This window comes from Cornus florida, unplaced genomic scaffold (genome assembly GCF_030987335.1).
Source record: "Cornus florida cultivar Cherokee Brave unplaced genomic scaffold, ASM3098733v1 CherokeeBrave_3.0.0_Hap2_Chr07, whole genome shotgun sequence".
NCBI classification, from domain to species: Eukaryota; Viridiplantae; Streptophyta; class Magnoliopsida; order Cornales; family Cornaceae; genus Cornus; species Cornus florida.
The window spans coordinates 3,925,158-3,951,358 of record NW_026775577.1 but is presented as its reverse complement, the minus strand read 5'-3'; the positions used below and the strand labels follow the sequence as shown (position 1 = coordinate 3,951,358).

The 26,201-nt window shown below is 34.3% G+C and overlaps 3 protein-coding genes across 4 annotated transcripts; 2 read left to right on the top strand and 1 right to left on the bottom strand.

Annotated features, from left to right (window-relative positions):
* Nucleotides 1-260: 260 nt before the first annotated feature.
* LOC132315819 (senescence-associated carboxylesterase 101-like) lies at nucleotides 261-3,217 on the bottom strand. Of its 2 annotated transcripts, none has more exons than XM_059814231.1 (4): nucleotides 3,133-3,217; nucleotides 2,655-3,030; nucleotides 1,350-1,883; nucleotides 261-1,206 (listed from the first exon to the last, which is right to left on the bottom strand). In XM_059814231.1, the coding sequence occupies exons 1-4, from the start codon at nucleotides 3,147-3,149 to the stop codon at nucleotides 412-414; spliced, it is 1,722 nt and encodes a 573-aa protein (XP_059670214.1). In that variant the 5' UTR covers nucleotides 3,150-3,217; the 3' UTR covers nucleotides 261-411. The 2 variants fall into 2 exon arrangements, with proteins under 2 accessions (XP_059670214.1, XP_059670215.1); XM_059814232.1 differs by having other exon boundaries at nucleotides 261-1,203.
* Nucleotides 3,218-13,839: 10,622 nt separating this feature from the next.
* On the top strand, nucleotides 13,840-15,093 carry LOC132267615 (uncharacterized). Its single transcript, XM_059768750.1, has 3 exons — nucleotides 13,840-14,454; nucleotides 14,545-14,724; nucleotides 14,866-15,093. The coding sequence occupies exons 1-3, from the start codon at nucleotides 13,840-13,842 to the stop codon at nucleotides 15,091-15,093; spliced, it is 1,023 nt and encodes a 340-aa protein (XP_059624733.1).
* On the top strand, nucleotides 14,082-18,527 carry LOC132267614 (uncharacterized). The gene is made up of 11 exons (XM_059768749.1): nucleotides 14,082-14,454; nucleotides 14,545-14,724; nucleotides 14,866-15,347; nucleotides 15,437-15,521; nucleotides 15,599-15,679; nucleotides 15,752-15,871; nucleotides 15,970-16,110; nucleotides 16,249-16,331; nucleotides 16,420-16,492; nucleotides 17,961-18,083; nucleotides 18,190-18,527. Exons 3-10 carry the CDS (start codon nucleotides 15,115-15,117, stop codon nucleotides 18,075-18,077), a joined length of 933 nt encoding a protein of 310 aa, XP_059624732.1. The 5' UTR covers nucleotides 14,082-14,454; nucleotides 14,545-14,724; nucleotides 14,866-15,114; the 3' UTR covers nucleotides 18,078-18,083; nucleotides 18,190-18,527.
* Nucleotides 18,528-26,201: the final 7,674 nt, after the last annotated feature.

Below are 26,201 nucleotides of genomic sequence, written 5' to 3'. Positions count from 1 at the left end.
TTTGTGTGTGTATGTGTTTTCTGCTCATATTTTTAGACCTGATCAAGAAACATAAAAGTAGGCATTTATATATGAATTATAATTGATAAACATTGAGAGAAATGCTGGAAAAAGGCAATTCTTCTGATGTCAGTGAACAAATGAAGATGTCATTGATTAAACAAAAGTATGTGTCCAAGTGTTTCCTTTACCAACATAGGATGTAATATAAATTCAAATTGATAAAGAAAGGTGAATAGAGAATTAAGTAGACAAGAAAAGAAAGAAATCTAGTTTTTTTTTTTTTTATTCAAGTGGAAAAACATTCAAGTACAGAGCAATTGCCAAAGCCAAGTCCATAAACATGTAGTACAAAAACTGGATTCACACAAGCTTAACTATTTAGGCTTATGCATCAGAAGAACCCCAACACTAAACATATTGTTTATATCTGCCACTCCTTATGAAATCAATGAGTTCTGAATTATATGAAGTTCCCATTATCACCTCATATTCCCTCCACCATCTCATGAAGCTGCTCTGCTCCAAGAAAACCTCAGTGGATACCTCAAAATTGTTTATCAAATTCATTGCGTAGCGATCAAACTCAATCAACTTCACCTTCGAGGATTCCTTATCTGCCTCACTGGTTTCTCTAGCCTGCAACAATTTGCATGAAATCATACCCTCCTCAACACGAGCCCAAAAGCAAGAATCATCAGTAAGACTGGAAGCTGCAGTTCTCACGCTTGCAGTGTTTCGAGGGGCATCATTAAGCCACTTCTCCAAGAAGACATAATGTTCAGATCTTCCTTGAGTTTTGTAGTCCCTTTTACCTTTCCTATAGTAATCAGCTATGTCAAGAGGTTCAACCATCCTTCTATAGGCTGTTCCTGCATAGAGCCACCGAGTACGAAAGGATGCTCCCTCCTTCTGGGGCAACTTATCTGCCTCTTCAACCATAGTCTTCCAGTAAAGGGTGAGTCTTCTGTGGTGCATCACAATAGTTCCCCGGCTTTGGTCCAACACGTTCTTGTAACTATCGTAGTAGCCTCTATTACCCGTGCTGACCTTCTTGTACCATTCAAGGTACGCCATGTCTATTTTCCTGTCATTTAGTTTTTTGTTGGGATCAAAAGCAGATCTCTTCTGAATTATAAGATTCTTTGTTCTTTCTTCAATTTTTGTTTTGGGAGCGTTGATGTCACTAGCTGCCCATTGCGGCTGCTATTTGGAAAAATGAGGTGTTAGAGATATCAGAAAGGACACAAAAAGTTTAAACATAACAAATTCTGCTTCAACATGAGAGAATGCCATTATTTTGATGATATCCAAAGAGAATGAATCAAATAGAAATAGGATAGAATTACCTGTGAGGTCTTAATACCAATTGCTTCTAGTTGTGTGATAATTCCTCCGCGAAGAGTACTTGACATGCCAGTCAGACCTGAACTCCCCTTACAGATTGCCTTCGATTTGAGGCATTCCAAAATCCTAGTATAGTTGTTAGGATCTTGATTTCCAACACCATCCGACCTCATTGCCACTAGCAATTCCGAAACTGATTCAGGTTCCTCAAAACAGGCACAGCCGGATTCAGAACACAAGAGAAATGTACCAAATGGCTGGTAACCTCCATTTTGGGAAGTTGAGACAAAAAGTTTGGGGATCGGATCACAGTTGGAGGCTACATGCAGAAAACAAGAAGTCCAAGTTGGGCGTTCGAGTATAGCTTGTTGGAAGCCATAGTCCCCAACAAGGGGTGATCCAAAAGTGATGCAAAGGGGGCGCTTGATGGCCTTCCCCTTTGGAGAAATGCTTTCAAGCAGCCATAAGGTGAAGAGGGAGGCAATGGATCCCCCTATAGAGTGTCCTGTGATAATTATCGGAGTGGTACCGTCAAGCTGCATAAAAGATGCAAACATACCTCAAAATTAGTATCTGGCATTCCTAATTTTCCAGGTTCTATCAATCTGATTTGAACGGTGAACATGAAACAAATGTTTCCTAAATGCAAATTGAGTTCCTGTTTTGGTGACACCCATTGGGCTGCAACTATTTCAATGCAAAAGTGTCTAATTGTCATCATTTGTTTTGTGGTACGAGAGTCACCAATGTTGACTATGAGGCTACAGTGAATCCCAATATCCGTTGGGGTTTGGATTTGCTCATTATGAAACTAATATTCCATGAACCCAGAGAAATGATATGTAGTCTTAATCTTGATGCTAAAATAATCATCATACTTGTGAAACACACACACAAACCATTGTTTTGAAGAATTTGATGAAATCTTCCAAAGGGTAATTGATTATGCATTCATTTTTGAGTCATACCTGTGATCAGAATCTCTCTCTCTCTCACACACACTATTGTTTATGCAAGAACTGAAATGAGCTGCAAACATCTATTAACTGCATAGTTTTATAGAATTTGATGAAAGCATTCTTTGGGTAACTGATTATGCATTCATTTAAAACCTTGGAAGTTAGTTACTGTACTGGTGTCCTACTGTAAGGTCAACTGCCAAGTATGACTTGTTTGGATAACCAGAAATTGGGGTTTCCGTTCAGTTTGACCACAGTAACAACATTTCATGATCTATTCTTTCTCAAATTGTCCAATTATCACAACTGCTATAACTAACATAACAGAGAGAAGTTGAGAAGTGTTACCAGCTGGTTTTTCAGGTGAAAGAGATCATCGTAGCGAGATCGAAAAAGGAAAATTGCAGCTTTGTGAATGGAGAAGGCTTGGTTGCTTTTGGTTCTGAGAAAATCAAAGCAAGGAAAAGCCTCTCTTCTAAGAGTTTCTGATGAAATTAGTTCTCTGCCTTCTCTTTCAAGATGTTGTACAGTACAGGTAGGTGAAGAGCCAAAAACCACAATAGTACCAAGGAATGGATGTGTATAAACACTGTATTTAACAGAGGGAGGTAAGTTTGGATCACTTTGATTGTTGTTCCTATCAAGCTCCAAATTTTTTATCCATGATTGTTGGAACAGATCTGAGCTCACCACCACATTTGCAAATTCTATTCCACTGCTGAAGCTGCAACCAAAAAAAAAAAAAAATGATAATTAGTCTTGTTTAGTAAATTTTCATTACTTAGTTATAAACCAAAATAAAAGGGAGTATGAGATTGCCACACACAAGGAAAATTGATTCATCTTCTCTGTTTGGTTAGGTCTGCTTCAGAACTCAGCAACAAGAAATAGACAAGTGGACAATAAAAAGAGAATTGAGTTTCATTTTTCTTGTAATTTAGGTAAAGAATAAATTGATTGGGCCCACCAAGAATAAAAAAAAAGAAAAGAGAAAGACTTTGATTTAGTCAGTCAATGAGGATTAAATTTTCATTAGTGCCTGCTGGGAAGCTTCACAAAAGTAATTTTCATTACTGCCTACTGGAAAGCTCCGCAATGACAAGGATGGCCCATCACTTATACTAGTGTGAGACAGACTTGATCAATTTCTTTTTCACTAAAGTCTAATTTAATTTACACCCACCACTTAATAAACAAAGTTGCCACACACTAATTTCAACTTGATTCAAATTAGTAATTCAAAAAATATCATCAGCTACTAAACGATTTTTTTTTTTTCTTTCTTTTTTCCCAGAAAAAATAAATACTTGAAAAAACCATGCCATATTCTAGAGTTGATGCTCTACATGATAAAATATTAGCACAATAACATTGTCACTGTTTTTGGTGGGTGTGATGCCTTATGTTCCATCCATAATTTTAAATCTGAACTTATTACAGAGTAATTTCTATGCAATGATCAAGTCCATACAGATTCATTAATTTTAAATTTTGATGCTTGTGACATCTTTGTCCCTAAATTTAAATAAAGGAAAAGACTTGGAATAGTGAGTCCAATGCAGAACAAATTTAAATTATTGGGAAGATTCCCATGCATGACTAGGATGACCATGACTTTTGGACTGAAGTATGAGAGTGAATTGCTTTTTCACCAATTTTTTCTAGGGTTTTTGTTAGTCAATTGCTATTTTCAAAGGTTATCATCAAAAGCTGGAGTGAACACAATTGTTTACAAGCAAGAGGAAGACCAGTAAAGGTTATATTATAGACCTGGGTCCAAAATTTTCCACAAGTATGGACGTTAATTTTTAGGGATAATTACGTATAAATGGGGTTAGGACTCCGTATTTACTCAGAGGCGAAGTCAAAGTTTCATATTTCCCTAAAATGAATTGCTGACGTGGCACATGGATTATTACTGTTCAAGAAATGTTTTGCCAAAAATGTCCTTCTCACTTTTTTCGGTGTTGCCTAAAATGCCCTTTCTCCATAATTTAATATATTGCCCTAATTCGTTGGGTAAATACGATCTTCTTTGGCCCTAAAAATAAAATTCTCTCATTCGCTGCTCTCTCTCATCGCTGCTCTCTCTCTCTCTCTTTCTCCACGACTCTTTCTAAGCCGGTCCCTCCACCCTCTCTCTCTAGCTTTATCGCTGTAGGAATTGAGAAACCCAGCTCAATTTTCAGTCCAGCTACAATGGGCTCAGAAGAGGGATCAAGGGTTCTCGGTGAGCTTCAAACCATACATTTGTCAGTGCATTTTCATTGTTTCAGTTGAATTTTTCTTGTTTTCTTTTTTCGGCTGTAAATTTGGATTGAGTTATGATGATTTGGTGTTTCTTAAGCTTTTTTGTTGTAATGGTTCTTGTTTTTGTGTTTTCTTCTTATTGTAGGCTATTGGGTTTTCTAAAATTAGGGTTTTCTTCCTATTGTAGGCTATTGGGTTTTGTAAAATTAGGGTTTTCTTCCTATTGTAGGCTATTGGGTTTTCTAAAAATAAATATAGAAACTACACAACAGGAGCCAGCTGCAACTCCTTTTTTTTTTCCACTCAATTTAATAGGAAAAATGTAGAGAGCGTGATTTTACATCATGGATCGCTGGCACTTATAAAATGTTTTACATAGCACTTGAAAAACAAGAGTTCAAATTTGAGGAGTTGTCACTTAAGAAGCAAGGAATTACTCTTATCGTGCACTATGGTTGGTGTCTCTCAAATTCGTTGTGAATCAGTTGCTCTATTTCCAATTTATTTTAATTTTTATTTAAAAGAAATTGTCACTAAAATTTTCTTACTTCATCATCAATCAATTGCACAGAGCACGATCACATCAATCACTACAGACTCAACTGATTGATTTAACTGTCTAACAAGCTATTGGTTGTTTGTGAATAGGCGAGTAATGGTGAGGAGCCAATGAAGCTGAAGCTATATTCTTCCTGGGGGAGCTCTTGCTCTTGCCGTGTTCGTATCGCTCTCAACTTCAAAGGTCTCTCTCACTCTACTACTTTCGCTCTCTAAATTTTGATCAGTCAATTTCTTCTGCCGGTTTCACTTTCTAAAACCCTGATTTTTTATTTGATTTTAGTTAAAAAAAAATTTTTTTTGTTAATTATTGACCATTGGTTATCGCCTCTTTCAACATAGATCTCAAATATGAGTACAAAGCAGTTGATGTCATGAAATGAGAACATTTTAGTCCTGGTGAGAACATACATGGTGTCTCAAGAAATTTCTTGTAGTATTTAGGCTTATTTATATGATGATAAAGTATGATATTTATAATAATTAACATATTGGGTGTCTGGCATTAATGTTACACTATGGACATTCAAACTTCAGAATTCATTTTTTGTTCACACATTATGATCAGTAACTTTTGTTGGTGGTGGATAATTTATCAAAGAAAGTTACTTTCAGCTGGAAATAGACATCAATTTAAAGGAGAAGTCACCCTCTCTTGAAAAGAGTCATAAGCTCTCTTCACTGGCTATTGGATTGAGAAAAATATCGTAATTTGTGAATGTAAAAACACAGTCTGAGAATCTTATATTAGTCCTATCCATAAAGAGAATTCATGGCTCTTGTCAACTGGAGATCTTTGGATAGCTTTACTATTAATTTAAAAGGTTTATTTGGAAATGCAGAAATGTAACACTAATTTCATAAGTTAGTGTTTGTCTTAACTTTTTGATCCATTTCATGCATCTAATAAGTGAAAACAAAATAGAAACTTGATTATTATCTATTGCTTGTAATATTATATATATATTCAGTTTGGCTTTATAAAATAGAGTCTTGAACGGTCGTTGCAATTTAATCATTGGCCTAAAAGTTTTTGGGACTCTAGCTCCATATTCTTTTTTGGTAGTCTTTATATATCTTGTTAATGTGTTATCTGTTTTTTGAGTATAGAATATTTAAATATCTTGTCAATATCTTGCTATTGTAGGCTATTGGGTTTTCTAAAAAGAAAGATAGAAACTATTAGATATAAGGGGACTACACAAAAGGAGCCGGCTGCAACTCCTTTTTTTTTTCACTCAATTTAATAGGAAAAATGTAGAGAGCGTGATTTTACGGGTTGGATCGCTGGCACTTATAAAATGTTTTACATTGCAATTGAAAAACAAGAGTTAAAATTTGAGGAGTAGTCACTTAAGAAGCAAGGAATTACTCTTATCGTGCTCGTATCATACTCTTTAAATACTAACCAATATGTGTTCCTTACTTTTTAAACTTAGTGCTTTCTAGACAGTGGCTTTAAATTGAATGTACCCACTAAATGGTTGATTTGTTAAAATAAGCTATATCCTATTATGCACTAAAATAATTGGATTGGTTATGTACTTTCTGCTACAATGGTTTTCACATAACATAATTGTCTGTGTTCGATGATTAACACTCGCAATCAGCATCTTTCTTGAGCCTCTTTGTTCTTTTGAAAGAATATTCTTTGAGCATTTAACTTGACCAATGTATGAAAAATGATATATCTCAAATTTCTGTTGTTTCGAGACAGGAAACCTTCACTGACTTCAATTTTTTGTAAATAATGACAGGATAAGTTCTCATCTAGTGAAGATAAAGTGGAAGTTGTTACTAAGATTTTTTAAATTGATGTCATTCCTGTTATTGTGAACTTCAGAAGGTTAGTTTCTATAATCCTCTTAAGAATGTATAATCCTCTGAAAAATACCCCTGCACACTATCATACTCTTTAGGATATATAATCGAAATCGTTATAAATTATAGGGATTATTACACATAAATGGACTTAGGGTATCATATTTACTAAGAGATTGAGTCAAAGTCCTATAGTTTCTTTAAAATGGGTTTGACCCAAAAGCTGAGGTGGCACATGAAAAAATACTGTTTGATATTTCTGTTGCCTAAAATACCCTTCTTCCTATTTTATGTGTTGCCTAAAATGCCCTTTTCTACACTTGCCTAATTTCAAGCCCTAAGGCCTTTCATATTCCATTCGGTGTAACCCTCTCTCACGACTCTTTCTCCCTCACTTGTTTCCTGCGATACAGATACAATCTGCCATGGCACGAACAATCTTCGATCTGCTAAAGGGAAATCAAATACTCAGGCTCAACGGTTCCTCTTTCCCTCTTTGCTGAAACCCTAACCTTTCTCTTCCTAATTTCTGGTGTAGCGGCAATAACTGGACGGTTGCAAACAATTGGGGTTTTTTACCGTCATCTCAGCCTCCGGTCACGTTATAACTCTTGAAATAGGTACTTTGACCTAATTAGAGCCCTAATGCTCTTTCATATTTCTATTTGTGTAGACCCTTCTCTCTCCCATTCTCAAATGAGACCTAGCCCTCACTCTATTGAATCCATCAATGAAAGCCTAACCCTTTCTAAGCACTGACATAACTTTGCCTCAATCACAAAGGCTGATTGTTTGAAGCTTTGTCTTTTGCAAGTTTCACCTTCAGAGGAAAATCGCCCAGGTACTGGCCTTGTTCTCCTTTCTTCCTTTTCTAAACATTCATTGATCTTTATTATTCTACTTTCTTCCTTCTCTGAACTCTCATCAATTTTCTAATTTTTTCTTCAATCGCAGAAGTTATTTCTTCAAGCATAGGGATAAGCCCTAACCCTCTCTAACCCGGGTACTATTTTCCAATTTCCTCTTTCATCTCTGCCTTCCCCTAGAAAGTTGTAGAGTCTCTCTGTAAATGATACTATGTGTTGAAAATTTTAATCAATTAAGTTGTTGTTACTTTCTGCTGACATGATTTCAATTCATGTGTTGTTTACATATTCAATAGATTTGAGGATTCATATGCTGTAAGCTATGTTTTTCTGTCTTATGAAGTTGCTGGTTTTTTTTATTTTCTTTTATTTATTTATTTTTTTAACAGAAGAATGATTCAGTTTTATCCTTTTTGGTTTTGGTTGTGCTACTGCTCCAATTGGGTGCATACTAATTTGCAATAAAAAGTGGAACTAAACTTTCTTGTTTCTCCAAAGATAAGATTAGAGGATTTTTTTTACTTTAAAAAAAAAAGATAAAAAAATATTAGAGGATTTTTCAAAATAACTGCATACCAGTAATACTGGTAATTTCTTTGTAGTCTCATTGTAAATATGACTATGATTACTATTGATAACTCCTCTGTTCATGGTAGGTGTGATGGCAATACAATTATTGGTTATATATTATGCAAGGAAGTAAATAAGTCAAATCCAAAAGTTAAGGGAAAAATAACTGTGATGTTAATGAGTTCTCATTGGGAAACACTTGCAACTAATCATGCAGAATTTCATAAAGTTGTGGTAAATCTCAAATTTCTGTTGTTTCGAGACAGGAAACCTTCACTGACTTCAATTTTTTGTAGATAATGACAGGATAAGTTCTTAGCTAGTGAAGATAAAGTGGAAGTTGTTATTAAGATTTTTTAAACTGATGTCATTCATGTTCTTGTGAACTTTAGAAGGTTAGGTTCTATAATCCTCTTAAGAATATAATCGAAATCACTATAAATTATATTAACCCAAAAAGACAATTAGAGCTACTTCACCAAAAACCCATAAGCCTGAACTCTCTTCAAGGACTTCACAACTGTGACTAGTACCATGTGATGAGAGGTTATATACAAATTTATAAACTCAATCTACCATATAGCACAAATCCATGTATAATGGGTAAGGCAGTCAAGTAGTTCCTAATATAGTAGTAGTTATGTAAGGAAGAAGCTCTTCAATATTGGTATGTATAGAAGAGACTACGTACCTATGCTATGTCTGACTGTGTAGTTAAAAGTGCTATTTTATAGCCAGAAGTTAGACACATACGCGATAACTAAGTGGTTGCCATAGGGAATATCGGAAAGAAGTAGTACCTTAATCTGCTACAAAATAAGGAACTACGGCTACAAAATATTTGCTACAAGATATGGAGTATATATGTATTGGCTACTAACTACCTCCTGGGACATAGTATGCACTACCTCCAATAATGATACTAACATTATATTTCTTCAATTATTTGGTACAATTTCAAGAATCTTGTTTAGTCACTTTTGTTTTTTAGATAATTACTCCAAAAATATTATTTTTAAGTTTTCTAGTTAAGTTTAATGGTGGTTAATAGCATGCTTTTTACATACGTGCTTTAATTTTGGTGAGAAGGTGAATATAATGATTATGGAAGTATCAACTAGGTATAATCTCTTATATAGGAATAAGTAGTTGATATATTCTACCAACAATTGCAGTTATCTTATACAATAAATGTGTTAATTATTTCATCTTTGTCTTAGTTTTGCATCTTTAATCTTATGACTTTACTTCTCAATTATTAGGGATTAGATTCCATATTATGCCTATTTGATTACTGAAATGTCACAATTTTCTCCCCTTACCAGAAACATATGCATACTAAAGATTTCTTTCTATTAAAATGTTGAATTCCAAGCGAATAATGTACTTCTTTTGTAGATTTTATACCTCAAGTTGCTAAAATTTTGTTCCAGACATTCCATCAAGCTAAAGTACAATTATTTCTAATAACGTAACAGTAGAAGTGCATGTTATTCCCAGCCATGAAAATAGTATTTTCTCTCTATTTTTTTTTCCTTGGCAAACTAGAAGGAGAAAGGACTCGAACACAGGAAGCTGGCCACTCTATCAATTAGGCCACTGGGTGATACTCTTTTCTCTATAGAATGAACAAGTTGACTGAAAAATAATTTAGGATAAGTAGATTATTGTTGATTAATCAATCTCATTTTGTTGGATTTGTCTTACTAATAATGGTGTCTATGCAAAATTTCATTTTGTAGCATATGTGGATGATGTTTCTTTGTGTATGTTGAGAATTAACAATGTAGGACAAAGGGCTAGCTATGTCATTAAATTTGTTTGCTAGAAGGCATGGACTTTGGTATTGATCATCCCAATCTTTTATAAAAGTTTAAGTCATTGCTTGGACTTTTTAAGTTAAGATGTAGGTTAAATTAGGCTAGAACACAACAATTTTGAACTGTCCATTATTTGGTAGCAGAGAAAATAAGGAAAGAAGAAAAACTTTAAGATTAACAAGTTTCTATAAAGGAGTAGAATTGTTACAAGATTCCATGTTTCCTAATTTCTTCTTGTTTTCCCAATTTCTTGGCAACCAAACATAGGATAAAGTATAAGGACTTAGGAAAAGATTGGTTGAATGGACTTGTATCCAAATTTTCAGATTTTCCAATAGTTATTAGGAAGCCTTTTTATGCATAATGTACAGTTTATTGCAAATTTCAATCACTTGTGAAAGTAGTACAGCAATTATTGAACCTTTTTTTACTATTTCGTTGTTATTATTGTATATATGTTTGAATATTGTTGATGTAGCAAGTCTCATGATTGTTTTTTCCTTTATACCTTATGTGGATACATAATTTGAAACTTTGAACTAGCATTTAGAGACATCGTAGAGCATTCCTTGGCAGATTATCCTGTTAATTTAAGTTTTTCATGCGTTTCACCTATCTTTTAGATTTGATATTCATTTGTTTACAGAAAAAGAAGTCAATGGTCCAAATTTAATCAACAATTAAAACTAAGAATCTACAGTCACACAGACACATTTTCTCAATCTTTTGCTCCAACAGTGAGAAGTTGCAAAGCATGACGCGCGTATTTTATTTTGACTAACAATTATGATAACAAGGCTCCAAATTTCCCATCCTCCAGAACTTCTTAAGAACTCAATTCATTTATGCGAACCGAGCTGAGTAATTGGTTTATTTGAGTGAGTCAAGTTTGATCACAACTGTTAAAAAATTAACCAAGCTCAAACTAAGCTCAGACACTGCTTCTAACCAGCCAAGCTGAGCATAAGCTCTATAAAGTTGGCTTGACTCAGCTTGTTTACAGCCTACGAAATGGCTGATCTCATACTTAAATATGTCTCCTTATAGTGGCCAGTTTAAGCTTTCACCATGTCACCTGACCCCTTTTTTTTATCAAATATATATATATATATATATATATATATATATATATATATATATATATATATAAAGTAGCATTTTGAATACTAAAGAGTTGAACTATCACAAAAATATACTAGGCCATGTAGAAATTCCCACGTCTTGAAGAACCGGCTGGCTGGTGATTGTCCCTTCCACTTCCAAAACCTTTTCTCCTTTTGCTGATCGAAATGCAGAAAGGAGAGATGACCCTGATTGGGTCTTCAATTTTCTTATTGCCCTTTAAGAAAGACAAAAAAATTAATATTTAGAAGTTGGATTTGATGTGACCTTATTTATAAATTCATTATAGGATAAATTATTTAAGCTTGAAACTTGAACGGAGACTCAAGAAAACGTCATCAGAATATCTCCCATCAGTTAACTGGACTCATGTACACATATTTTTCTGAAAGTAACATGTATGTGTGAGATTTGTCAAACCACCAAATTACAAATTCTGAGTTTCAACAAGAGTATATCTAAAGAAAACAAGGGTTGAAGTAGTTTTTAGTTTAGCATACAGTTGCCAGTTTGAAGAGAGCCTTGCATTCCTAAGCATGCTAACTCTATTTTCTTTCATTAATTCTTTCTTTATTTCTTTGTTTCTGATGCACACTTTCTTATTTCTTTACACTTAGAATAGCCTTCCTTAATTTACAATTATAGTAACATAAAAGCTAAAGCATGTGGTTCCTATTTTGTAGCATAACTACTGCATAAGACTCAGCTTAAATGAAGACTGGACTTATAAATTTGAATATCTGTGTCATGTTCGATTTTCTATTAATAGTTAATAAGTTGGTGTATATGTCTTAAGATGACTGTTCGTGTTCATTCTAGCTTCTCGTGTTTATGGTTATCTTGTTCTGAGATTTGTAACTGTAATTCTTGTTTTGCAAACTAAATCCTATTTGGTGAAAATTTTTATGATCTTTTTTATATACTTTTTTTTTTATTTATGAATTTTAGTTATAAATATTTGTGAAGATAATGACTGAAACAGGATCTCCCTTTGCAGGATTTGAAAGACTAATTGGTAAATTTGGGTTGAACTTTAGTCTTGAACAAGCTGAAGGCCCTTATTGTGGATTATAATTTTTACAATTGCAGCACCCTACGGTCTTACCATTTAGAGTGCTTTCATCACTTCATACTGGTAAGTCATATCTTTAATTATTTAAATATATATATATATATATTTTTTATTCCAGTTTTTTTCATGCTAATAATAAATTGGATGTTAACCGCATGAAGCATAAATCTGTCAATTAAGACAGGCACCCAATTGTATATGAAACAAAGTACAATATAAAGTAACAAAATTTATTAATATATAAACAACAAAATTTTCATTTTTTTATTTTTTTATTTTCTTTTGTGTGTGTGTTTTTGTGTTTGAAGGTTGAAAGATTTGTGTAGTTATTCAGTTGTAGAAGCAACAAAAACACTTCCAGTGCTTCCCAAAAATAAAAATCATCATTATCATGGTGTTGTCATAAAACTTTATTTGAAAAAGGATAATTCTTAACTTATTTATTTGACTCGAGAAACTGATGTTATTAATATTTGTGGGCCAATTTGGGTGCTTAATTGGTAACTGATTGTGTGTTTGAATTTTGAATGTCCTAGATTCAAAGGGGGAAGCCACATAAACTTACACTGAGAATGGCATAGACTTTATAAGTTGTAACCTTCCAGCACAAAATGAGTAGTTGGTAGTCCAAAACTCCTCAATTAAAGGATCACAGTGCTGCTTATTCAGTCTATTATACAATAATAAAACTCCCAAATATCTAATTGGGAGGGTCCTAATAGAGAAATTAAGCTTTCTGAGAATTAGGTTTTGAGTAGCAGTCTCTATACCAGATCAGAATATGACACCTCTTTGCATTATTTGGAATCAAGCTAGAAATAGAAGTTAAAACTAAATTGAGCTATTGATTCTGTCAGTATTTTAACAGATTCAACATCCCAGCTGCGATTAACATAAGATCATCAACAAAAAGGTCCATTACTTATCCTCTGAGCTGAGCATTTCCAATGGTAATCAAAACCCCCTAGAGTTATTCTCTAATTAAAAATACGAGGTAGAACCTTCATTCCTATAACAAATGGTATGAGGACATTGGATCCTTCCTCCTTCCCTTATTAGGTAAACCATACAACCATTAACATCCAAGGAAAAGAACTTTTCAACAATTTCAATAAAAGAAATAAAAATAAAAACTGTAAGTGTTTTTTTTTTTTCCTTTTATCTATTCGATTGGGTTAAGTGATGCTTTATATATGCTTATTTTTGTGTGTTTTACCTATCATTAACGTGCTTAGTTGGATTAATTCCGAAGAATGTGTATTGAATTAATGAATTAGGAATATATGAGTACTCCCAAGTGCCTTTGTAAGCTAGCAGATTTGAGATTGAATCTTTTCAACATGTAATGTGTAGAAGTGCAAATTGGTAAATTTAAGTTGGACTGTTATGTCCATATATGTGCTCTATCCTTCCTTTTTGTATCTAATGTGCCTGTGTTGGTAATTTATTTGTAGATGTTGAATACCTGGTGTTCTCCAAATAAATTTAAGGAAACGGTTTGCAATTTAAGTGAAGACAAAAAGGTTGCCGTACAAGAGATTGGGTTTGGGTCCCTTTTAGACATCGAGTGTACCATTTTGAAGCGCAACCTGTGCTTATGGTTGGTAGAACACTTTGACCCTAGAACATCTCATCTCACCCTTGAATCTGGCGCTTGGATCCATGTTACGCCAAGTGACGTTGAAGAGATACTTGGCCTACCCTCGGGAAGAGGAGAAGATGTGCCAAATTATATTGTACAAAGTGTGCATTGGTTAGAAAATGGCATTTTTTTAAAGGACGGTGTAATAGAAGTGCCAAACTTAGTGCATCAATTAGACGTTCTTCCTGTTGGGGATGACTTCAAGAGGGCTTTTGTCCTTTTCGCTTGCGGATCACTTCTAGCACCCATATCGAAAAATGAGACAAGCAAAAGGTTATTGGAAGCGGTTGACAATGTGGATGCTATTAAATCGTATAATTGGGGGAAGTTTGTTTTAGATTGGTTGAAAAAAGGAATTGCGTCCTATAAAGGAAAGGAAGGAAGAGAAGGTTGTACATACATACATGGATGCTTGTTCTTTCTCATGGTATGTTCTAAGATATAATATTTGTAATGTGTCTATCATTTTATTTTAAATAGCTATAATGTCATTATCATAATGGCTTATATGTTGTAGCTTTTCTACCTACACCGTGTGGATGTCAATGGACCAAAACCGAAGCCTGAGATGTCATGCGTACGTGGATGGACCAACAAATTAATAGGCGAGAGGTTGAATTTGGAGAAGCATAAATATAATGGTTTCGGCTTCGGTGAGGTAAAGTTTACAACTGATACATCTGAAGATGCCGATAAGGTAATCACGTCAATTATGACTTTTTATAATTGGTACTAAATATACGGTTATATTTGCATATTCATAATTACTTGGAACTCTACGGTTACATTTATATATTAACTGATATATATATTTATTAAACTTGTTTAAAATTGTTAGGAGTTGGCATATGAAATTATTAAAGTTGTTAAGAAATGGAAGCAACGGCACAATGTAGGCCAAGGCAGGGGGTCGAGATCCTCAGAACCCAGTTCATCCACACGACAACCTAACCCATCTTCGCAATTGTTTGCACAACACAATCCGATTGAGGAGGAAGATGAATCCCACATACCAGTGGAGGAGGAATTCGAAACCTCCACAAGACAAGCAAACTCACCCTGGTAATCTTTTACAAAACACGATCCCATGGAGGAGGAAGGAGAAATCCCCGCACCAATGGAGGAGGAAGTGGGAACCTCCACAGCAATGGAAGAGGAGCGTGATGTGCAGGAAGCAGTGATCCCTTTATTACGTGTTATAAAGCCTGGGCGCCATAAGGGATCACCTTGGGTTGAAATGAAGGTCAACCGATTGCGTGTCCTTCGTCCAGAAGCAAAGGCAGTCATCTCATATGCCATGGATGAGAGCAGAAATGATGAGTGAGAAATTATATAAATAATTTCTTATTTGCTCTATATTTACTTACTTTCTATGCTCAAACACTTAATATGTTATTGTTTAATTATAGTGAAATGCTGGTGAACATAAATGATATTTTCCTCACAAGAAAAGAGATGAGAACAATCTCTTACAATCATTGGATATCAAATATGGTATGTTCACTTAAAGTTCATTGATTTTTCAAACCAATCACACGCATGCATTAATGGTTTAAATGTGATCATTGTAGGTGGTTGAAGTCTATTGCCAAATGCTCCAGCTGAAACAAAAGCATAGAGGAACCAAATTTTTCTTTCCGCCTTCGATTGGGGTAAAAAATTCTTCTATCTATAGTGAATGTTTGTTTAACACATATTAGGTTATCAATTGTGTGCATTTTCAGATTGAACTTTCCAAGATACCTTCAAAAGTGGTTGATAGGAAAGGTAAAATACAAGCAGTTTGGAACAAGTATAAAAGGATAAGGAATGTCGATGATAACAAAGTTTGCCAATTCAATATGGTAATATTTATCGCTTGCAAACATAAATAATTATTATACTTTTATCAAAAAAATATGATTCTAAAAGTAATTAAATTTTTACATTGTTAAATATGCAGCTTTTCTTTCCAATACTTGTAAATGAGAAACATTGGTGCTTGTATGTCTTTAACATTTGCGATAGTCGTATGGATGTGTTGGATTCAATGAAGCAATGTTCGCATGATAAGCGTACTCCAGACAAGATGTCAAAAGATTTGGTAAACGCTTATTACATATGAGCTCATTTTTTTGATTATGTATTCATTTACTGTTAAATTAGGACGGTAAAGTATACAAGTTGAAGAACGTGGTACTGAATTTTTTACTCTAATCATTTATATATTGTGCATTTGTAGGTAATGTTGGTTGAGGTATTCACCGGAAGAGATCTACAAAACTTCATATACAATGTGCCCAACGTACCTCAACAGCCCGATAGGTAATTTTATCACTTAATGTTCCTAGTTTGGTGTACTGATTATGTTCACAATTATAATTAACAGATACCTAAACAGTCTTTTATTCAGTGATAGTTGTGGTGCTTTCATGTTGGACTTCATGGAGAAATGGGATGGTTCACTCAGTCACCCAAAAGAGAAGGTGAAGCCCAATTCTATTTTTTACATGGGCCTTATTTATTTTTTTCCCCGAATGAAGAAAATACCGAATTACTAAATCACACAATCTCCTCGATACTCTTCGTTAATCATTTAATTCTCTGTTTTCTTCTAAACCATTGGTGCATTGTTAATCTAAGCACCCACTGGTCATTAGTCTTCAAAGGAAGAAATGGTTCTTGCCTTTAAAGGTTTCAAAAAATATATTTGTAAAACTGATCCACATTCCTACATACTTTTGTTCAAGGGTTGAAACTGGAGGGTCTTCAATTCCAATACATGCAAACATAATTTAAAAAATTAATGCAACCACAAAATGCATCCACTATAACGTTTTCCTTCCTCTTCACTGCACTCCCCATTCTGTTTTTACACGTTTTCCAGCTTATACCTTTCTTTTTTCTTTTTGCATCTTTTAAACCCATGTTTGTGTGCAAGTACTTCGCTTTCCGATCTCTCCCCGCTAGGCTGCAATGTCGTAGTGTCAATAGCGGGAAGACCAGGGGACTATGGCACGTGTTGAAACAAAGAGAGCGGTAAGCACCCCCTTTAGGCAACAAAATTTTCAACCTTAGAACCCCCTAATGCAGTATACCCTTAATGTGTGCCATTTTTTTGAAAGAGAAAGCATCCAGCTCTAGTGAGTTTTAATCTAACATGAAGTAAGCAATAAAATGAACCATGTAATGAATGATATAGAAAATGTTTGACATCCACTGTATAATGGGTCCTATCGAGTAGAAACCAGCTTTGCTAGATGAGGTTTAAATGAATAGCATATTCTTAAATATTTTCAGACAGTTTTTCATTGTCAAAGAATTCAGTATGAGATCAGTAGCTTAAATCATCAGTCAACCTTGTTTTTCCTACATCACCTAACCAATTAGATACGCAAATACTGGACTCCTGTCATTTTAAATGAACATATTGCAGTTTATATGGTCACTTCACTGTACTTAGTGGTGCTCATTAAAAATGAACCGAACACAAAAGATACTGAAACTACGACATATTGAAATGAATGATTAAAAAATTTCAAAATAAATAGTCACTTTAAGATTACTTTTGGAATGTCAGAAAAAAGGTGCGTGCCATTGAGTGTTTGGAATCAGTAAAAAGGGATAACTATTTTGGGACAGGGAGATCTTTCGTATTATTAGATTTGTTTTGGTTTTGTTTATGTTCTGTCTCTGTGCTGATCTGACCAAATTGCTAACATATTTCCCAAGGATGAAGCTACCTGTTTATGCAATATTTCACATATAAAAGTTTAGTATCACCGAGATTTTGTGCATATGCCAAATTCAACATTGTTGAAAAAGTTTTCTTTATCAAATATATAGTTTCTGCAACACTAGATTCCTATCTATTTACACTTATATGTATTCATGCATGAAGTCCATTTCCCTATCCTATATTCATGATTTGTCTTTACCTGGTTTAATTTGCAGGTGGATGTTGATAGATTACGTGCAATTATTGCTTCAAATTTGCTTTCAGATGACAATAACAAAATGAAGGATTTTGTAAAGAACAAAGCACTTTATCCATTTGGTCAAGCATGTTGATTTCAAGTAAGCTTCCATCAGCTTACTTGTGGTTAGTAATTTCTTTTATTTTTTTTATTTTTATGATTCTAACATCACCTCCATCAGCCAACAAGGTACCATTTACCTCAAGGAACCTCACATACCAGTATTTGCCCAGTTGGAAGCTAGAGGAAGTGGGATAGGACGATCGTTGAATTTTCTAAAAAGTGGTACCTGAAATGATGTGGGATATGGGACATTTGTATTGTTGAATAGTGTCATTTTTTTTTTTCATGTATTTTGCACTCTGTTGGTGTTAGCTATTTTTAAAGTTTTAAAGAATAGTAGCTTTGCAACTTTTGATTGTGGATTAGGTTGGTATATTTTTGCAACTATTGTATGGCTTATTATATTGGCATCTACCTTACATGAAATCAAATGAAGTTGCTCTTTTGGGTTCTCAGGAATTAGTATTGTATGGCTTATTATATTAGGGTCTCAATGAAATTTCTTTCACTACTATATTAATGTACTAATTTCAAATTTGATGGAGTTTAAAACTGAAGCAGTTTATAATGAATGAAAAATTGGTTTGGATCTTCCTTGGTTCCATGGTGTCGATAAATGGATAGTTTAATGAATGAAAAATTGGTTTGGATCTTCCTTAGAGAAAACATGGTACCTTGACGCCAAAAAGAAGTACCTTCAGTTCAAAAAACGTGGTCCCTTTGGGAAAAAAGTAGTACCTTTACAAAAGGTACCTATTTTTGCAATTGAAAATGGTATTACACCCCACATCGCTAATTAAGTTGCACATTACATCCACAAACAGCTCCATTAGCGCCATGAATAAGTGTTTAGAGAAAACGTGGTACCTTGACGCCAAAAATGAGTACCTTCAGTTCAAAAATGTGGTACCTTTGGAAAAAAAGTGGTACCTTCGCAAAAGGAATTTATTTTTGCAGTTGAAAACGTGGTTTTATACCCCACACCGCTAATTAGGTTGCACATTACATCCATAAATAAGTGTTTAGAGAAAACGTGGTACTTTGACGCCAAAAAGAAGTACCTTCAGTTCAAAAAACGTGGTCCATTTGGGAAAAAAGTAGTACCTTTACAAAATGTACCTATTTTTGCAATTGAAAATGGTGTTACACCCCGCATCGCTAATTAAGTTGCACATTACATCCACAAACAGCTCCATTAGCGCCATGAATAAGTGTTTAGAGAAAACGTGGTACCTTGACGCCAAAAATGAGTACCTTCAGTTCAAAAACGTGGTACCTTTGGAAAAAAAGTGGTACCTTCGCAAAAGGAATTTATTTTTGCAGTTGAAAACGTGGTTTTATACCCCACACCGCTAATTAGGTTGCACATTACATCCATAAATAAGTGTTTAGAGAAAACGTGGTACCTTGACGCCAAAAAGAAGTACCTTCAGTTCAAAAAACGTGGTCCATTTGGGAAAAAAGTAGTACCTTTACAAAATGTACCTATTTTTGCAATTGAAAATGGTATTACACCCCGCATCGCTAATTAAGTTGCACATTACATCCACAAACAGCTCCATTAGCGCCATGAATAAGTGTTTAGAGAAAACGTGGTACCTTGACGCCAAAAAGTGGTACCTTTAGTTCAATAACATGGTACCTTTGGGAAAAAAGTGGTACCTTTGCAAAAGAGATTTATTTTTGCAATTGAAAATGGTTATACCCCACACCACTAATTAGGTTGCACATTACATCCATAAATAAATCCATTAGCGCCATGAATAAGTGTTTAGAGAAAATGTGGTACCCTGACGCCAAAAAGAAGTACCTTCAGTTCAAAAACGTGGTACCTTCGCAAAAGGGACTTATTTTTGCAATTGAAAATGGTATTACACCCCACAGCGCTAATTAAGTTGCACATTACACCCATAAATAGCTCCCGTTAGCGCCATGAATAAGTGTTTAGACAAAACGTGGTACCTTTTTTCCAAAAAGTGGTACCTTCAGTTCAAAAACGTGGTACCTTTGGAAAAGAAATGGTACCTCCGCAAAAGAGACTTATTTTTGCAATTGAAAATGGTATTACACCCCGCATCGCTAATTAAGTTGCATATTACATCCACAAATAGCTCCATTAGCGCCATGAATAAGTGTTTAGAGAAAACATGGTACCTTGACGCCAAAAAGTGGTACCTTTAGTTCAATAACATGGTACCTTTGGAAAAAAAGTGGTACCTTTGCAAAAGAGATTTATTTTTGCAATTGAAAATGGTTATACCCCACACCGCTAATTAGGTTGCACATTACATCCATAAATAAATCCATTAGCGCCATGAATAAGTGTTTAGAGAAAATGTGGTACCCTGACGCCAAAAAGAAGTACCTTCAGTTAAAAAACGTGGTACCTTCGCAAAAGGGACTTATTTTTGCAATTGAAAATGGTATTACACCCCACAGTGCTAATTAAGTTGCACATTACACCCATAAATAGCTCCCGTTAGCGCCATGAATAAGTGTTTAGACAAAAAGTGGTACCTTTTTTCCAAAAAGTGGTACCTTCAGTTCAAAAACGTGGTACCTTTGGAAAAGAAATGGTACCTCCGCAAAAGAGACTTATTTTTGCAATTGAAAATGGTATTACACCCCGCATTTCTAATTAAGTTGCACATTACATCCATAAATAGCTCCATTAGCGCCATGGATAAGTGTTTAGAGAAAACGTGGTACCTTGACGCCAAAAAGTGGTACCTTTAGTTCAATAACATGGTACCTTTGGAAAAAAAGTGGTACCTTTGCAAAAGAGATTTATTTTTGCAATTGAAAATGGTATTGCACCCCACACCGCTAATTTTCTTGCACATTACATCCATAAATAGCTCCATTAGCGCCATGAATAAGTGTTTAGAGAAAACGTGGTACCTTGACGCCAAAAAGTGGTTCCTTTAGTTCAATAACATGGTACCTTTGGAAAAAAAGTGGTACCTTTGCAAAAGAGATTTATTTTTGCAATTGAAAATGGTTATACCCCACACCGCTAATTAGGTTGCACATTACATCCATAAATAAATCCATTAGCGCCATGAATAAGTGTTTAGAGAAAATGTGGTACCCTGCCGCCAAAAAGAAGTACCTTCAGTTCAAAAACGTGGTACCTTCGCAAAAGGGACTTATTTTTGCAATTGAAAATGGTATTACACCCCACAGCGCTAATTAAGTTGCACATTACACCCATAAATAGCTCCCGTTAGCGCCATGAATAAGTGTTTAGACAAAACGTGGTACCTTTTTTTCCAAAAAGTGGTACCTTCAGTTCAAAAACGTGGTACCTTTGGAAACGAAATGGTACCTCCGTAAAAGAGACTTATTTTTGCAATTGAAAATGGTATTACACCCCGCATCGCTAATTAAGTTGCATATTACATCCACAAATAGCTTCATTAGCGCCATGAATAAGTGTTTAGAGAAAACATGGTACCTTGACGCCAAAAAGTGGTACCTTTAGTTCAATAACATGGTACCTTTGGAAAAAAAGTGGTACCTTTGCAAAAGAGATTTATTTTTGCAATTGAAAATGGTTATACCCCACACCGCTAATTAGGTTGCACATTACATCCATAAATAAATCCATTAGCGCCATGAATAAGTGTTTAGAGAAAATGTGGTACCCTGACGCCAAAAAGAAGTACCTTCAGTTAAAAAACGTGGTACCTTCGCAAAAGGGACTTATTTTTGCAATTGAAAATGGTATTACACCCCACAGTGCTAATTAAGTTGCACATTACACCCATAAATAGCTCCCGTTAGCGTCATGAATAAGTGTTTAGACAAAAAGTGGTACCTTTTTTCAAAAAAGTGGTACCTTCAGTTCAAAAACGTGGTACCTTTGGAAAAGAAATGGTACCTCCGCAAAAGAGACTTATTTTTGCAATTGAAAATGGTATTACACCCCGCATTTCTAATTAAGTTGCACATTACATCCATAAATAGCTCCATTAGCGCCATGAATAAGTGTTTAGAGAAAACGTGGTACCTTGACGCCAAAAAGTGGTACCTTTAGTTCAATAACATGGTACCTTTGGAAAAAAAGTGGTACCTTTGCAAAAGAGATTTATTTTTGCAATTGAAAATGGTATTGCACCCCACACCGCTAATTTTTTTGCACATTACATCCATAAATAGCTCCATTAGCGCCATGAATAAGTGTTTAGAGAAAACGTGGTACCTTGACGCCAAAAAGTGGTACCTTCAGTTCAAAAATGTGGTACCTTTGGAAAAAAAGTGTTACCTTCGCAAAAGGGATTTATTTTTGCAATTGAAAATGGTATTATAACCCACACCGCTAATTAGGTTGCACATTACATCCATAAATAAATCCATTAGTGCCATAAAGAGTACAAACTTTATTCCAATCTATCTAACTTGAGGGAATGAGTAATACAAAATATTGTCCAACATCACTTAAAACATTACACATAAGCTAATTTTTTTTTTTTTTTTTTATTCTATAAGATATCCTAAAAACAATTATTCTCTCCCTAATAGGTAAAGAAGCTGCTTTTAATCCAGTTCCATTATGAAATAGTACTTTGCAAAAAGTTCTCCTTACCTGATTTGTGTCCATAGTTCTTCAAAGTTTTTCTCCCGGAACGGAGCTCTCAACGACTACAACTTCCACCAGCGTTCCTTAAGCAATTTGATAGAGTTTTACCTTCCAAGTCTATAATTAGGAGTTATGCAAGCAAATCGTAGCGGGTTGAAGTGAGAGAGGTTAATAACACAAAATATTTTTACAAGGGTTAGCATGAATTTATGGAAGACAATTCACTAGAGTTCGAAAATTTCCTAGTATCTTATTATATATACTGAGGAGATTTCCTAGTATTTTCTTATATATGAAGGAAGAACATTTGATGGTTGAAGACAATGGCAAGCAGCAAAATCCTATACGTCGGAGGGGTCTCATGGCCTCACGAAATGTCGTGAGGAGTTAAAAATGGAATAGTTTCAAATATGAGGAGTTAAAAATGGAATAGCTTATAATGCTATAATGAATAGAAGCCAAATAATAGCAAAATAAATACAACGTACATTTGTAAAAACACTTTTGAAACGTTTATTGAGGGAAAAATAAATACACACTTGAACACATTGAAAAATAAATACACACCAAATCTCGATGGAGGTGACGACGATTACATGCCAGGTTAGTTTTACAAAAAAAAATGAACCATCGATGTGAGGAGTTATAAATGGAATAGTTTTGAGAACGATTGAGAATGTAAAACAACTACTTTCAATCCATGCATCTCTTAATGAGTACTTTCGTTCTATATACTTTCGATCCATAGATCAACAACTGAGATTTACTAGTGCTAATGTTATGGTTTTGTGCATATGCCATATGTCTATTTATAGAGCCCAATTCACAGACATGTGAATGAATTTTACCCATATCATGATTTGGCAAAAGGGACTTACACATTTCTTACTTTGGCATGATAGGGGTGTCTTCATAATAGTTGTCGTGTTATACACCTAACACCACTATTTTTAACTTTACCCATGTGATGATAAGATGAGAAAGTGGATTGGTTTTGTGTATCTACAAGAGCTGATTTTTTCAGTGAGAGTCATATTCTGTGACTAGCCATGTGATTGAAAAAAAAGCCAAATAATTTGAAGTGGCCTTACACCATGGCAGATAAAGATGAATGGTCACATCATCAAGAAAAAGCCTTAGTGTCTGAAAAAGTTATAAATAGTGGCATTGTTGTCATAAGGCAGAGTATTGACATCCGTATTTGTAATTACAATTTACTAATCTAAAGTTTTTATTTTAACAAAACTATTATAATGTTAATTTATTTTTTAAATAGATTTCTAAGTGCACTTTGATTATGTAGTATCTTTATTTTTTCTCATATTTGATCAAAGCTATTAAAAAATCTATATGTCAGATGTTGCAGGAATGAGAGCATTTCCATTGCAAAGAAGATGCATAAGGATCCAATTGAAGTTATTCAAGCCATTACTAATGATCCAGACTTATAAGTTGCTTCAGAGTTGTCAGATTATTCAGATACAGGGGATGATGACTTTGTAATTCCACCTCCCCGTTATTGCTAAAAAAAACTTAGTAGTTGAGTTAAATTTTATGCAGTATGTATATGAAATGTATGTATTTTTTATTTATTTTATGCAGTATTTTGTATGAATTCCACCTCCCCGTTATTGCTCAAAAAAACTCAATCCTTGAGATTTACTAGTGCTAATGTTATGGCATTGTGCATATGCCATATGTCTATTTACAAAGCCCAATTCACAGACATGTGAATGAGTTTTACCCATGTGATGATTTGACAAAAGGGACTTACACCTCTCTCTCTCTCTTTGGCAGGAAGTGGGGTGTTTTGCATAATAGTTCATGCACCTAGCACCACTATTTTTAACTTTAGCCATGTGATGATAAGATATGAAAGTGGGTTGCTTTTGTTTATCTACAAGAGCTGATTTATTCAGTAAGAGTCCCATTCTGTGTCTAGCCATGTGATTGAACAAAAAGCCAAATAATGTAAAACAGCCTTACACCATGGCAGATAAAGAGGTATGGTCACATCATCAAGAAAAAGCCTTAGTGTTTGAAAAAGTTATAAATAGTGCCATTGTTGTCATGAGGCAGACTATTGACATCCCTATTTGTAATTACAATTTACTAATCTAATGTCTTTATTTTAACAAAACTATTATAATGTTAATTTAATTTTTAAATAGATTTCCTCCTATAAATTATTTATATCATTTGGATAATCTTTAAATTATTTCATCCATCACTTTTTCAAGTTGTGCATGAATGGTGTCTGCCTATCACTACAACAAAAAATTCATTGTACATTAAAAAAATTCATCATTTACTAAAGTTCCAAAACAATTCACCATTCATCAATGTTCCAAAACAGGAACAAAATCTTCTAGCACTGCTATTTACCAAATTTATAAACCTTCTACCACTTGAGTTTCAGTCTGCACTTGTAAAAAAATCACCTCATTGTCCATGGTACAAAATCCAAGCAAGTAGCTGCATCACACAAGTCTCAAATTCAGTATGCTAATCAGAAAAAGGAACGAATAAGATTGTCATTTATGAATCAAATAGATATCATCATCATTGACAAACAAAAAGTAGCGAAGAAACTACTACCAAAACGTACGAACAAAATAACATACATAAATAAACAAAACCAAGATAAGAGAGCCTAGTGCTAATTTGGGCAGTAGGCAACTTAATTCCGCCTACTCCTGATAAACAATACTGCTTTCCCATACAATTAATTTGGGTAATGGAGGTCTAAATCCCCATGACCCGCCTAATTTAATTCCAAAGGTTTTGTATTTTCATGTAAATTTTGGTATACACCCAGAAAGACCAATTAATTATATTGGATTCTCAAGTACAAGTATAATTTAACTTGATTATCAGTGAACAAGATATGTAAGTAGTAATAGACTAAATAGTAAAGGGAACCAAGATCCAGTATAGGATATTTTCAGCAAGGGGTAAGAAAACAGGATCATAAAAGAACTGGACAAAGAAACTGCAACTATATTTCAAGATTAACCAGTTAAACATCACCTTTTGAGTCTTTAATTTCTTTAATAACCCTACTTTGGGATCACTCCTACACCAACACAGTTATTTTATTTTATTTTTTTTTAGTATTTTCTTCAGCAGTATCCTAAAGCCATCATCCATACCAAGACAGTTTTTGGTTTCTTTTAATTTTCTAATACAGTTTTCTAATACAGTGTGTGATTGTTCCAATAAAGAGAACCAACCCTTGAACTATGCCCGTCTTGCAAAGTCCTCAGCTGTTCAGAAAAACCATGAAAATTAGAGTACAGGATGGAGAGGTGGCACCAGAAAAATCAAATCTAATGCCTAGATCATGAGAAATGTGACAATTTGCAATAAATACATTTCATTTCACTCCAAATAAAGAATATAATACTCTTAGTTCTAATATTTGTTTTCTAAAATATAGGCCAACTATACAAGCCATAATCCTTCATAGTAGTTCACTTTATGCATTATATCAGTATAATAAAATCTTCAATGATACATGCCTCATTCAACCTTGCACTTCACCACTAAACTGGACTTTGTTCTCTTCCAAAC

Excerpts from the sequence above, each read along its gene's own strand:
- LOC132315819 (XM_059814231.1), bottom strand. Across the intron at positions 1,884-2,654 it reads TTCACCTGAAAAACCAGCTG|CTTGACGGTACCACTCCGAT; the intron begins GTAACACTTCTC and ends TCTTTTATGCAG. Across the intron at positions 1,207-1,349 it reads TTGGTATTAAGACCTCACAG|CAGCCGCAATGGGCAGCTAG; the intron begins GTAATTCTATCC and ends TTTTCCAAATAG.
- LOC132267615 (XM_059768750.1), top strand. The coding sequence starts at position 13,840 with ATGTTGAATACCTGGTGTTCTCCAAATAAATTTAAGGAAACGGTTTGC. Across the intron at positions 14,455-14,544 it reads GATGCTTGTTCTTTCTCATG|CTTTTCTACCTACACCGTGT; the intron begins GTATGTTCTAAG and ends TATATGTTGTAG. Across the intron at positions 14,725-14,865 it reads CATCTGAAGATGCCGATAAG|GAGTTGGCATATGAAATTAT; the intron begins GTAATCACGTCA and ends TAAAATTGTTAG.
- LOC132267614 (XM_059768749.1), top strand. The coding sequence starts at position 15,115 with ATGGAGGAGGAAGGAGAAATCCCCGCACCAATGGAGGAGGAAGTGGGA. Across the intron at positions 15,680-15,751 it reads TCTTTCCGCCTTCGATTGGG|ATTGAACTTTCCAAGATACC; the intron begins GTAAAAAATTCT and ends GTGCATTTTCAG. Across the intron at positions 16,111-16,248 it reads ACAAGATGTCAAAAGATTTG|GTAATGTTGGTTGAGGTATT; the intron begins GTAAACGCTTAT and ends GTGCATTTGTAG.